A 14,279-nucleotide genomic window follows, 5' to 3' on the forward strand; every position below is an offset into this window, starting at 1 on the left:
TATATTAAAAATATGCATTCAAAGTATAAAAAATTAAACTAACAGTAACAATACTAAATGGAATGAATACTCATCTTTTTTTTATTTTTAAATGTTAAGCCAAACTATTTGAAACATAGTACTAGATTTCACTCTTTTGATTTTGTCTCGTAAATTATGTTTTTTCCTATTTGACTAACCAAACAATTTAGTTATTATAATTATGCAGGTTAATACTAAATGAAAAATAAAAATATGGAGAAAAAAAGAAATATATGGACAGTGTTATTAATATTTTATAGTACTTAAATATAAATAACTAACAAATATATTTATCAGTAATTAATTTAATGCATAGTTATTCTTATAGTATAATTCTTAAAAGGTCTTTTAAACTTTTATGTACATTAGCTTGAATTAATTGTCAATTGTCATCTAAGTTATATTTATATTTTCAAATTGAATATTGTTAGGGTGCTAATGGAGCAGGCTGTTATAATACAATATGTCCTGGTTTTGTTCAAGTGTCAAAAACTGATCTTTTAAGTGCACCTTTTCCTTATCCCGGCAAAGGACAAGGAGAAAGAGCAGTCTATACTAGTATTTTACAAGTAAGATGAATATACTTAAATTTATGTTACTAACATGTTTTCTAGTAGTTAATATGTGTGTATTTTTGAATATATTAAAGGATAAAATAACAGGAAATTGGTGGACAACAGATGTAAAATACAGGGGACCAGATATACATATTGGTTATTGGCCAAAAGAACTATTTGATCTTATAGCTAATAGTGTGGATATGGTTGGAGTTACGGGAGCAGTCCGGGCTTCTTCATCTGGTATAAGTCCGCCGATGGGTAATGGTCTTCTACCAACTGAAGATGAAAAAGCGTCTGCACATGTTAAAAACCTTGAAATCTTAGATTCTGAGTTTATAGTCCAAGAAAGTAACAAATATAATTTAGAAAAGGTATTAGATAACAACAAATGTTATGGCTTAAAGGATGGTAAGAAAGGTATTTCCTTCAAAGAATCCATTTTGTTTACATATGGTGGACCTGGGGGAGATTCTTGTGGAATCTAGTAGTAACTTGTTGAATCTAATTAATGGTATAAAGTAATGTTTTCGGTTATCATAATGAATAATGAATAATTTGGAATTTATGTTTCATATTCAAGTATTTAAATCTTTTATTTATGTGTAAAGAAAATATTAAATATTTTTTGTCTGTGAACTATCAATGTGATATGGTATATGATTGTAACTGTATCAAGTATCTAACTTCTTGATGCAACTACAATGTTACAAAACTGAAGATCGGGTTAAAACAAAGACATTGCTATATATCAATTGATCTTTACAATTAGATATGTTCAGTCAGTACTTAATATTTTTTATAATCGTACGTTTACTCAATACTTTTTTTTTTCCTTTTAAGAAAAACTCAATACTTGTTTATAAAAGGAAAACTTAATGTGTTTTGGATATATAAACCAACTAACCAAAGAGATAGAAGAAGATATATTACATAGATCTATCAAAAGTTTTAAAAGTTTTGGAAAACTTAATGTGTTTTGGATATATTATCAAATAGTATGTGAGATGATAAATAAAAAGGGGTCAACAGATAAATAGAAATGTAAATTTATAAATGTAAGAGTTGGAGAAAAAAATACATTTTAGAGTCGATGATTCCTTCCATACATTTTAGAAATTATATTTTTGTTCGACTATATACGCATGATGGTCCATATTAGTTTGCTTTTGTTTGAACCAAAAAAATGAATGACTTAACAAACAAAAGAGAGGGAAATATATTAGTCAACCGAAAAGTCAGAGAGAGATAAAAGAAAAAGGCGAGCAACTACACTTTTTTTTGGTAAAAAGCAACTACACTTATGAATTTTGATGAGAGAAATCACATCAAAATTGCTGACGAATGTCAATGAACTATACAAAATTGGCTCAAAAATTGTTATCTCCTATATATTAATTAAGAAACATTTAAAAATTGTAATTTTAAATTTGTATCAATTAAAAATGAGTTTTGATTAAAAGTTACTTAATTAGAATGTCAACTCTGTCTATGTGGCGGTTTAAGAATCAATTAATAATTTTGTTAGTCCAAAATTAAATTATTATTACGGAATGTTATATTATATAGTATGTTCATTATGAACCATTTATTTATCAAATTGAAATTTATTATATATTATTTCCTTCAATAAAAGCTACTCAATTAACTAATATGATTAAGATATATATGGAAATTAATAATTTTAATTAAAAAATTTTGCTAATTATCTAATTACTTTTTTATCATTTTGTTTAATTATTTATTATTAAAATAAAGCACACAATTACATTAATCATATGATAAAATTTTAGATTTTTTGTATATGTTGTATTTTGAATTTTTCAAAATGAATATAAATTACTAAAACTATTAAAAGTTTCACATATACTTTTGTGATCAAAGTTTAATTTTTTTCTATAATAAGATATAATAATAATTATCTTAAGAATTAATAAATTTTTTAATAGGTGTTTATGTTAATATATATTTCATATCGTTTAAATTAAATTATACATCATATGAAAACACATACTTATCTTTTGATATTTGCATTGAATATTTATTGAAAAGTTAATATTTTAACTTTGAATTTTTCTTTTTTTATACGATTATAAATTATTAAAACCACTAAACATTCTATATTACAAAAATCGTTGGTGTTAAATTTTGTTACACAAATATGTAAAGAATCATATAATAATATGAGTAGAAACCTTATTTAATAAATATTCATATTAAAATTATACTATATATTTATGTTAATATCATTTAAATTTAATTATATATCATATACGATATATAAGATTGATTGTTTTGATTTATTTATTCTAAAATTGTGAATAAACGAGAGCGGTCGTTTGATTTATATGTTTACACCAATTTATTACATAATAGTAATTTATTTTTTTGTTATTTGATATATAATTATTTTTTTATTATTTCATAATATGAAAAATACATGAAAGTAATAAATAAAAATATTTCTTCTCCACAAGGCGCGGATTAATCTAAGTATGTATCTCTTTAATAATTTTAAATCTTACTTTTTTTAAATCTTAGGCCAAAAGAAAAGAACAAAATGAGTATACACTCAAAAATCAATATTTATATCGAGCAATAATCAAAATGAAAAAACCAACACAAAAAGAGAAAAATACTGAAGATATATAGTATTGACACGTGAACGTAAACTTCTCGTAACCATAATTAACTTTTAAATTGGTAAATCATAATATAACACCAAACTGACGTACTTTCATTGTAACCAAATAGTAGGCATGAGATTCTTCTGCCTAAACGCTAGGTTCTTATGCGATAAATGATTTTTTGACCTAAAATATTTTAAAAATTGAATCAGCTCAATAGTAAAAAAATTATATAATTAACAAAAAAATAAAAAAATTGTTTAAGGGCCAAAATATTAATTTGATCACGAATATAAATTTTATTTTCCATACAATATTTTTTAAATAACTTTCATAAAAATGCACTATGCGCAAAGCGCAGGTCTTATCCTAATAAGTTTTATAACAGCTGACATGTGTGGTTATGAGGTATGAATAAAGAATACATGGACTATGATTCCTTATCCATAATGACAGGACCGGCTCTGAGATTTTGGATGCTTGTGTTAACGTCTATGTAAAAATAGTTTTTACTAAGTTGGGGGCCTAAAATCTGTTTTTGAAGACTTATGTCTATGAAATATTTTCCAAAAAGTCTGGGGACCTATTACAAATATTTCATTCAGTATGATCAAGGCCAGCCCTGCATAATCGTTATAAATTAAACTAATCAATAGACTGAACATTCCCTGCCCTGCATACACGAGTTACCTATTTGAGGTGAATTTATTCTTTCTAATAAAAGTAAATGTCTAAAGCTTAATATGATGGAAAGTTTAGATAGGTTTTATAAATAACAATTTGTTCGTGATTGATAATGCCTGCTAAAACATTCCAAGTCTCTCTCGCGACAGTTATGTGCGATGAAGAAGGCGATCTTCTTCTCTTGATTACTTAAACAATAATTTTGATCAGTATGATTTCTTCTGATGATTTTATATCTATTGTTCTTTTCTTTTGTGGAGAAGCGATGTTTTTACATCGGATTGGAGAGTAGTTTAGTTTCTTTCCCATTCGATGGTGCAATCTCCAATCATCTAGCCATGACCGACGACAAAACAACCAATATAATTCTACTGAATTCAGATTCAAGCGGCAAGGAATTCATCCTACTCGCTTTGCTTTGGAAGCAAATGCTATGGAAGCCACTTTGGGGTACCATTGTCATGAAAATGGAAGAAAATGAACAATTTCAATTTTGGTTTCAAAATCAAAATTGCGATTTGGTCATAGTGAAGCAACCGCAAAGATACTTGATGATATTTTGTTGGTTCTTCACAGCATGTTTTGTTGTTGTATGGAGATGTTTTAGAATCGTTAAAAAATTGACAATTTAAAAAAGAAACTCTATTTTGAAGTTTAAGAAACTCTATATTTGAAATTTAAAAGTGTTCTTCTCCAGACGCAAAACTTCAAACTCAACCTCAAAACTATTTATATTTATAGTTTACAATATGGTCATTATATTTGTCATAACTAATTTGAATTCATAAAAAAATTGTAAGTAACTAGCACATACATATTACAACAATATTAATTAATAAATTATTCTATTAAATATAAATAAATAAATAAAAATAATTTAATTAATATTAAACTTCAAACAAAATATCATATTATTTCATAAAATGATTTTCGTAATGCATATGATCTATTAGTGCATTTCGAAGTAAATATAGCTCTCCTCATTTTTACTTTGTAGATTACAAACTAAAAGTTGTTGAAATCTGGTAATATTGATACTTGTAAATACATTAGATCGGAAAAAGAAAGTAAGAGAAACATAAAATATTGCTAAAAAACTAATTTCTTTTTGATGATATTAATACTCGTGAATATATTCAATATGAAAAAGAAAGAATTGTACGAAAAAAACATCAAAAAAAAACAACAACAACAACGATCATCAGTTACACAAAAAATTTGGACAATATTTGAAAATTTGAAGGTTTCGGATTAAACTTACCTGACTATTAGTGTTATTGCAATATTTAAATTTGTGTAATAGTTATGTCTTCATGTAATTTTTTAAAATCTTTTTGTTAAGTTTTTTTTTGTATATTATTATTGTCCAAATCTAGCTTAAAATTTTTGAAATCTTATTTTAAAGTTTTATTTAATTTTATATGTAAAATTTAAAATCTGCAAACAAAATTTAAAATATTTATCAGATATAATTTTTTTAAGAAATAAAACAATAAACGAGAAAATATTTATAAATTATAAAGATAATGTGTGATTATATCGATCAAAATGCAAATCTAATAACATAAATAGGAAACTCCCTTATTTTACAGTGAGCCACGTCACTAAATGGGTTGTCAGGAGTCGACAGGTGTTTAAACGCACCTCCTATCCGCGTTTCATTTGTATGTTGTTTCGTGGGTTTTAATAGCTGTGCCTGTGTTTTGTTGTTGGGCCGTTTCATTGTGAAGTCCATGACGTGCTGGTATCAACATCTTCTTATTATTTGTAGATCCCATGCTGATATTGGCGGTCATTAAGTCTCCGCAAAGACTTCGCGTTTGGTTTGATATATTGAATTTTAATACATTTTAGTTCAAGTCTCATTGTTTGGTTATACGACCCACTAAAAAAAATTGGTTAGATGGCCCGGTAAAGAAAATGGCCCGATAAAAAACAAGCTCTGCCGTTAGGTTTTCATTGTTTTCCTTCGTCGACCCTTTCAACCTCACCATCTCTGCCTGTTTTTCATAAGTCTGCAGAAACACGATTTCTTTTTCTCTACTCTCCACCTCTTCCACCTCTCCTGTCTCTTCATATTCATCTCTTCCTTTTGGTTCAATTCAATGTATTCCTCTTAACTTAGGTCAATAAATGTTATTCTCATTAAACTCATTGACAATTTCGAACTCTCTGTCTCCCTTCCCATACAATGAGAACCGAAGCACCTCAGACCCTATAAATTGGAGTGGGTTGAGAGTAGGATGAATCTTCACAAGTTTTTTTTCCCGTGATTACATGTTTGAATGTTGTAGACTTGTATATCATGCTTCTTAGATAATCCAGGTGAGGAAAAACATGGTCGTTATATGTTATTCTGAGGTTTTTTTTTTTTTTTTTTTGCAGTTTGATTTCTGAAACAATTCCTTTCCACTGAGATTTCCAGGTATAGCTTACGCAAGCAAGGCTTCGCAGTAGGAAGGTCAGGTATTTTTGTTATAACCTCATAGTCATATTCTCAAAAGTTATTTCTTTGTACACGAGATATTGAGCGCTGTAATCAATGAGATCCAGCCTCTGAAACCGGAATCCGGGGAGTGGAAAAACTGAATATAGCCAACGATGAATCAATCCTTTTGTGTTGGAAGTGGTTCCCAGTGGTATTGTATAGGTCAGATTCTGTTGAATGTATACTCCAGATCTGCTATTAAAAAGTTTTAAAAATTAGAATTAGCTTCATACTCAGTTAAATATGTTCCAGCTAATGATTTGCTCGATCACTGGTCTTCCTGAGAAATATATATATCTTTAATTGTGTTTTAACTTTTGAAATATCGTCTTCTCATACTTGGATTGATTTGCAGGATATTGATGTGGAGGCACTGCGGATATGGAACGTGTGTTACGTCCGTCTCCTTCTTCCCACAGAGAAGTTATAGTTTTTGATCGGCGGCAGATCCTCCGCCACATCTTCTCTTCACTATCTCCGAGTGGCAGATATGATGGAATCCGGCGAAGGTGGAAGAGAGGATCCTTCCTGGAAGCTTCCACTGATCGTGAGAGGTACTTGTCTGATTTGATACAAGAGAGACAAAAGTTGGCTTCGCTCTCCGACCTTGATATATATGAGCCTGGCAGTCCTTTTAGATCCCTTGGTCCAGCGCTCACAAATGGAAAGCTTCATTTTGAGCTTGCAACACACTGTAGGGTGTTTACCTTGCTCAAAGGTAAGCAAGGTTACAAACATCCATTTACTGATCGAAGCCGAGCTTGCAGAGGACATAATAAACTCTAGATTGGAGCATGCAGTGCAATTCCTGGAGTCGCTCCTAAAGCCAGTGGACAAGAGGGAACAACTGAAGGAGTTAGGGGCTCTGAATGGTACGCTAAGGGAAGAGAGTCCAAGTCTGCGCTTGAGCCCAACAGCAAGCGTGCCAAGACTTGAAAATAAAGATTTCTACAGGAGAGATGAGAGACTTCAATTCATTTGTTTTTTAGTCATTAAGTTTATTCTTTATTTTTGAAAGTTTTGTTGGCTAACAGAGATTACTATACTATTTAACCAGCAAGTAATAATGGTAAAAAGAGCTATCAAAATTCAAATTTGTAAATACACTGAGCAATTACATTCATTGACAATGTCGCACATAGATTTATCTCTCCTAACCGTATATTGTAAACTTGCGCTACATGTCTTTCTATTCTGAGCAAACGTTTGTTGCTTGATTTTAAATTAAACGTATCGAAGGTATGAGATTTTGACGAAGGCACATATTATTATGTAGAATGAGACACTGGTCATCACGTGCTCAATATTGTGCTTGAAAAATTGCGTAGACTGAGTCAATATATTTTATGGAAGACGACATCATGTATTTGAGACGGTGACTTTTTTTTTTTTTTTTTTGCTCGAAACTATAGTCTAATATAAAACATGTGTATGTTGCTGTATGAAGCATAGTCGGGTCTTCCGAGTTTTCAATTTCGCGTCAACCCTAAGCTCAATGATCCGAATTGGGATCGAATCGAAAACCTCAGTGGACTTCGTCTGTGATGACTGTTGACGAAACTACTAGATGGCTCGATTTCAATTCTGTTGCGGTTTTTGCCGTAAACCCTAGCTCAAGCTACCGATTCGCCATTGTCGAGCCCAATTCGGGTGGTTTAGACCCGGATTCGGATTCAGAGTCGCCGATTTGAACCCTACTAAAGATGCTGGGAAGGGTAATTTCATCATCCTAAAGATGTGTTAAGTTTCACTGCTTGGTTGCTCTATAGCTATCAATGTCTCTGGGAACTTGTCTCTGGGAGCTGAGTCCACGATTGTTGCTGGGACCTTTGAGCTTTCGGCTGGTAACGCTAGCTTTGCTGATGGATCGGCTGTGAACACGACGGGTTTAGCTGGGAGCCCTCCGGCGCAGACCAGTGGGACGCCGCAGGGGATTGATGGTGGGAGGGGAGCTTGTTGTTTGACTGATACTAAGAAGCTTGCGGAAGATGTGTGGGGGTGGGGATGCGTACTCGTGGTCGACTCTGGATGAGCCGTGGAGTTATGGGAGTAAAGGCGGGTCGACGAGCAGGGAGATTGATTATGGGGGAGGAGGGGGTGGGAGAGTGAAGATGAATGTAACGCAGTTTCTGGATGTTAATGGGAGCCTTTTGGCGGGAGGAGGTTATGGAGGAGCTAAAGGTGGTGGTGGGTCTGGTGGCAGCGTCTACATCACGGCGTATAAGATGTAACGTACTTTCGTTTCTATGATGTCTTTCCATTGATTTTTAAGTCTTTTTTAGTCAGCAGAGAAGGCAAGATTTGCAATAGATTAAGCATTACTTGCTTGGTCCTGATTTTTATCAAATTAATGGTAGCATGAAGACTATGTCAAGATAAATGTCATCAGGTCAATCACTGCACCACTTCACTAACCGGTATAACTAACCGCAACCCAGATTAGGGTTTAAATTGACTAGCTAGTCTGGTCATAGTTGTACCATTAGGTATTATTGATTAGATACCTCGTTATTCCTTGTCATGATTATTCGTACATCATGATTTTCTTATATCTTAAAAATGACAATCTGGAGAAACGCTAGATTATTTACATTATATAATATAGTTTGATTTCACATAATATACTTATTGTGTATCTATCTAATTTGAATAGATGGAACCATCTTTTTCGATACTTAACCCAAAATATAAAGGTAAAAAAGGAAATAAAATTAAAAGAACCATCGACTGTCCAAATGGAATGGTTCCTATACAAAGGAACACAAATGAATATGTTGCAAATGGTAAATATTGGGCAGAAAAACATTCTACTCCACTTACGGTCGAAAGCCATGAAACACATGTAAGTACAACTTTTGAAATGGTTAAATTTTGCAAATATCTATAATCTGAAAATTTTATGTTACAGAAACAGAAATCTATAATCTGAAATATATATATATATTTGATATAAATTTGGAATTTTGAAGTTTGCCGGAGTTAGAACACAAGATAAAAGCCCTTACCATGGTTTGGCTGCTTGGATGAGTGTGCATGATTTGAACGTTAGTAACGACCAGATTTCCTACACTGCCATATATGTAGAAAGTGGAGTTAACAACAAAGTTAACTCTATCCAAACTGGTTGGATGGTAAAATCAATGTTGATGCTATTTAGTAAACCTTCTTACTTTAAAATGTAGAATGCTTTAATTAATTTGATGATATATATATATAGGTGAATCCAAGTTTATTTGGTGACAATCGCACATGGAGTTATGGATTTTGGAAGGTGAATATATTATACATTATCAATATAATCCTAATTACATGGCGTATTTCAAACCATGGATAAGTGTGTTAATAGTAATTTTCTTTGTTTTACAAGATTGCTTTTCATATTCATTAGGGATAAGTAATTGTAAATTATATTTTCTAAATTTTCTTAAGTGAAACATAGTTTTTATTCCTGAATCTTCTTTCAAAAATATTAAATTAATAGTATATTAAAAATATGCATTCAAAGTATAAAAAAAATAAACTAACAGTAACAATACTAAATGGAATGAATACTCATCTTTTTTTATTTTTAAATGTTAAGCCAAACTATTTGAAACATAGTACTAGATTTCACTCTTTTGATTTTGTCTCGTAAATTATGTTTTTTCCTATTTGACTAACCAAACAATTTAGTTATTATAATTATGCAGGTTAATACTAAATGAAAAATAAAAATATGGAGAAAAAAAGAAATATATGGACAGTGTTATTAATATTTTATAGTACTTAAATATAAATAACTAACAAATATATTTATCAGTAATTAATTTAATGCATAGTTATTCTTATAGTATAATTCTTAAAAGGTCTTTTAAACTTTTATGTACATTAGCTTGAATTAATTGTCAATTGTCATCTAAGTTATATTTATATTTTCAAATTGAATATTGTTAGGGTGCTAATGGAGCAGGCTGTTATAATACAATATGTCCTGGTTTTGTTCAAGTGTCAAAAACTGATCTTTTAAGTGCACCTTTTCCTTATCCCGGCAAAGGACAAGGAGAAAGAGCAGTCTATACTAGTATTTTACAAGTAAGATGAATATACTTAAATTTATGTTACTAACATGTTTTCTAGTAGTTAATATGTGTGTATTTTTGAATATATTAAAGGATAAAATAACAGGAAATTGGTGGACAACAGATGTAAAATACAGAGGACCAGATACACATATTGGTTACTGGCCAAAAGAACTATTTGATCTTATAGCTAATAGTGTGGATATGGTTGGAGTTACGGGAGCAGTCCGGGCTTCTTCATCTGGTATAAGTCCGCCGATGGGTAATGGTCTTCTACCAACTGAAGATGAAAAAGCGTCTGCACATGTTAAAAACCTTGAAATCTTAGATTCTGAGTTTATAGTCCAAGAAAGTAACAAATATAATTTAGAAAAGGTATTAGATAACAACAAATGTTATGGCTTAAAGGATGGTAAGAAAGGTATTTCCTTCAAAGAATCCATTTTGTTTACATATGGTGGACCGGGGGGAGATTCTTGTGGAATCTAGTAGTAACTTGTTGAATCTTATTAATGGTACAAAGTAATGTTTTCGGTTATCATAATGAATAATGAATAATTTGGAATTTATGTTTCATATTCAAGTATTTAAATCTTTTATTTATGTGTAAAGAAAATATTAAATATTTGGGAAAATCGCATAAAAAATATTGAAAGTGTCATTTACTAACACTTTAAACTTTGAAGTTTTTTCATTAACACTTTTAACCTTCAAAGCGACATTTTTATCATAAAAAACTTTCATAGAAGAAAAATGACCAACTGAACAGGTTAAAAACCATTTTTCCAAAAATAATTATTTAATTAATAAATAAACAAAAAAATTGAAAAATTTAACAAAAAACTCATAAATTAAAAAAAAAGTGAGAAAAATAAATAAAGATTTATAAAATTAAATAAAAATAGCTAAAAATTCAAAAATAAATAAGATCAAATTAAAATACAGAAAATAAATAATAAATTTCAAAAAATTGAAAATTCAAAAAAGTTTTTTTTCATTTTCGAATATAATGTCAGATATTATCATTGGAGATATGTCAAAAACCGTCATTGGAGATATGTCGGAAATGACAGTTTTTGGCATATCTCCAATGATACGGTTTTTGACATATCTCTAATGATAATTTCTGACATTATATTTGAAAATGAATGTTGATCAAAAAAAAATATTTGAAAATGAATTATTTTTTTTTGAATTTTCATTTTTCTTTTGAAATTTATGATTTTTTTTATTTTTCTCTATTTTAATTTGATCTTAATATTTTTTTTGAATTTTTTGTTATTTTTTATTTATTTTTTTTAAATCTTTATTTATTTTTCTCATTTTTTAATATATGAGTTTTTTTGCTAAATTTTTTTATTTTTATTTATTTATTTATTTTATTTTATTAATTAAATAATTATTTTATTATATAGTATATTCATTATAGATCATTTATTTATAAAATCAAAATTTATTATATATTATTTTCTTAAATACAATGGACTAGATACACATATTGGTTATTGGCCAAAAGAACTATTTGATCTTATAGGTGATAATTTCAATCCCTAAACCACAAATGTTTGTCTTAAACCTCCAAATCTAAAATTCATGGTATACTATGTTTACTATTTGTTATTATATTATAGCCTACTATTATTATATATCCAATATTAATATCTTTTTCCTTCGTTGAAAAAATCAAATATCACTAGCTATTCCAAGATTTCTATAAGACTTATACGATATATGATTACGTTTATTTTTACGATTATTAGCAACAACTTGGTGTAAAAGATATTGCATACGACCTTTACAATGAAATATTAGTGTGTGCAAGCTGTAAACTTTTCTTTTTGTGAATCTTAAAAAATGAGTTACAGTTATTTGGGGTTTTTAAAACGACATATTAACGACATTTAACCAGCAATAAAATTACAATTATTTTTGAATCTTTAAAAGTTTCTTATTTCTTATTGGCCAATATCTTTTTGCAAGGATTGCTATCTGCGCCCTTGATTAGTTTTTAATCTAATGGTTCATATTTCTCCTATCCCTTCTCCTTTCTCCTTCAGATTTGTTTTCAGTTTCTTCTCACATTCTCTCCTCCTTCCACACTTCGATAATATTTTATTTCTTACTCATTCGTTTCATCTCCATATTCTTACTCCTATCTCCACTGCTCATGGCTCTCCTATCTCCACCGTTCACCTCATCCTCGTATCTCAACTGCTCACCTCACCCTTTTAGATTCACCGCTCAAGGCTCTTCTGCCTCCACCGCTCATCACTCAAGACTTCCTCCTATCTCCACCGCTCACAGCTTCTATCGCCGCTCACTCTCTGGTTCCATCTCTAGCTATCAATCGATATTCAATCCCCTCAGGCTCCGGAATCCCGCCAAGAGAGACGGTCTTGAAGCGACCGGAGCAAAATGACGACACTTCAGTCCCAGGCATACCTTGACGGCGCAAGACAACGAAGTCGCATGAAGGTTTGTATTGTAATCCATTTTATGTTTAAACCGGTTTAGTTTGTTAACCAAATTTAATTGTAAACCAGATTTTATTTATAAACTAATTTTAATTATTTATTTTGCAAACCAATTCCATTTCTGTAATTGGTTTAATCTGAAAGTTTTTAGTTACATAATTTAAAACAAAATTTTCAAATACCACATTTAGGCATTGCATCGTTAATTATTGACATTTAGAAAGTGAACTGCCGGGACATCATTAATTTTCATCGTTAAATAGCTTAGTGGTAAAACATTAGAGTGAACTGGATCCCAAGTCACACGGGTTCGACTCCTCCGGTATTCCAGAGATTGCCCAGTGACAAAAAAAAAAAAAATAGAAAGTGAAGCTAATTAGCAACATATGGGTACGTTGTTACTTAGCATCAGAAACAAATGTCGTAATTGATCAAAAAAAAAAAAAAAAAATGTCGTAAATAAGTGGTATATTAGTGACGACAGGTTGTCGCTATATAAGGACAAAAGAAACACGCATAGAAATCTGTCACTAATTAACGACATTTTAACGACATAAAAAATTTACGACACGCGATTAAGGACATTTATTAGGATGTTGTAAATGCGACTCAAATCATGGATAACGACATAAAAGGGACGTTTTTGACCGTCATGAACGATGTGTTTTCTTGTAGCGATGGTGGACCGGGGGAGATTCTTGTGGAATCTAATGGTACAAAGTAATGTTTTCGGTTATCATAATGAATAATTTGAACCTCATTTTTCATATATATTCAAATATTTAACTATTTATTCTATGTTATGAAGAATATATCGGAAAAAAAAGAAAATAGTCAAGAAGAAGAATGTATTGAAGAAAATACTTTTTTTTTTCTGTGATCTATCAGTATGATGGTATCTGCATCAGGTATCTAACTTTTTGATGCAGTTACACTACTACAAAACTGAAGATACTCGTGGGTTGAAACAAAGATATTGTTATATATCATTTGATCTTACAATATTATTATGTTGACTCAATACTTAATTTTCATAATCATACATCTACTCCATAATTTTTTATAAGAGGAAAAACTTACTATATTTCACATATATAACACAACCAACCAAAGAGATAGAAGAAGATGCATAGATATCAAAGATTTTTAAAACCTAATTCATGTTAACAAGCGTATGCGAGATGATAATAAAAAAGGTCAACGGATAAACACTACAAGAAAACAGCGGTATTCTGACGGACATTCCGACGGAAAATGAAATCCTCGGAATATCGCGAGAAAAATTTGGTTTCCTCGGAATTTCCTCGGAATATACCGACGGAATTCTGAGGAAATACTAATCCGTCGGAATATTCTTATGGAATACCGAG

At 30.2% G+C, this 14,279-nt stretch overlaps 2 protein-coding genes and 1 long non-coding RNA gene across 8 annotated transcripts in view; all 3 read left to right on the forward strand.

Moving 5' to 3' along the window:
* LOC106333685 overlaps positions 1-1,095 on the forward strand; it is a 2,595-nt gene extending 1,500 nt beyond the window's left edge. The window contains exons 6-7 of the mRNA XM_013772098.1: positions 453-590; positions 671-1,095. Coding sequence (XP_013627552.1) covers positions 453-590; positions 671-1,066 — 534 coding nt within the window. The 3' untranslated portion in view covers positions 1,067-1,095. The remainder of the gene's footprint in view (positions 1-452; positions 591-670) is intronic.
* Positions 1,096-5,873: 4,778 nt separating this feature from the next.
* Positions 5,874-7,477, forward strand: LOC106333003. 4 transcript variants are annotated; one of them, XR_001268255.1, is made up of 4 exons: positions 5,874-6,214; positions 6,275-6,355; positions 6,443-6,539; positions 6,733-7,477. It is a non-coding gene; the product is annotated as an uncharacterized LOC106333003 (long non-coding RNA). The 4 variants fall into 4 exon arrangements; XR_001268254.1 differs by having other exon boundaries at positions 6,275-6,539; XR_001268256.1 differs by lacking the exon at positions 6,443-6,539.
* Positions 7,478-7,834: 357 nt separating this feature from the next.
* On the forward strand, positions 7,835-10,962 carry LOC106333168. 3 transcript variants are annotated; one of them, XM_013771644.1, is made up of 6 exons: positions 7,835-8,604; positions 9,031-9,219; positions 9,347-9,508; positions 9,595-9,648; positions 10,311-10,448; positions 10,529-10,962. In XM_013771644.1, exons 2-6 carry the CDS (start codon positions 9,031-9,033, stop codon positions 10,922-10,924), a joined length of 939 nt encoding a protein of 312 aa, XP_013627098.1. In that variant the 5' UTR covers positions 7,835-8,604; the 3' UTR covers positions 10,925-10,962. The 3 variants fall into 3 exon arrangements, with proteins under 3 accessions (XP_013627098.1, XP_013627097.1, XP_013627099.1); XM_013771645.1 differs by lacking the exon at positions 7,835-8,604 and having other exon boundaries at positions 9,016-9,070; positions 9,176-9,219; XM_013771643.1 differs by having other exon boundaries at positions 7,835-9,219.
* The last annotated feature ends 3,317 nt before the right edge of the window (positions 10,963-14,279 follow it).

Source organism: Brassica oleracea, chromosome C3, assembly GCF_000695525.1.
Source record: "Brassica oleracea var. oleracea cultivar TO1000 chromosome C3, BOL, whole genome shotgun sequence".
NCBI classification, from domain to species: Eukaryota; Viridiplantae; Streptophyta; class Magnoliopsida; order Brassicales; family Brassicaceae; genus Brassica; species Brassica oleracea.

Coding starts and splice junctions, on each gene's coding strand:
- LOC106333168 (XM_013771643.1), top strand. CDS start 9,031: ATGGAACCATCTTTTTCGATACTTAACCCAAAATATAAAGGTAAAAAA. Junction 9,649..10,310: donor GGAGTTATGGATTTTGGAAG/GTGAATATATTA, acceptor GAATATTGTTAG/GGTGCTAATGGAGCAGGCTG. Junction 10,449..10,528: donor TCTATACTAGTATTTTACAA/GTAAGATGAATA, acceptor AATATATTAAAG/GATAAAATAACAGGAAATTG.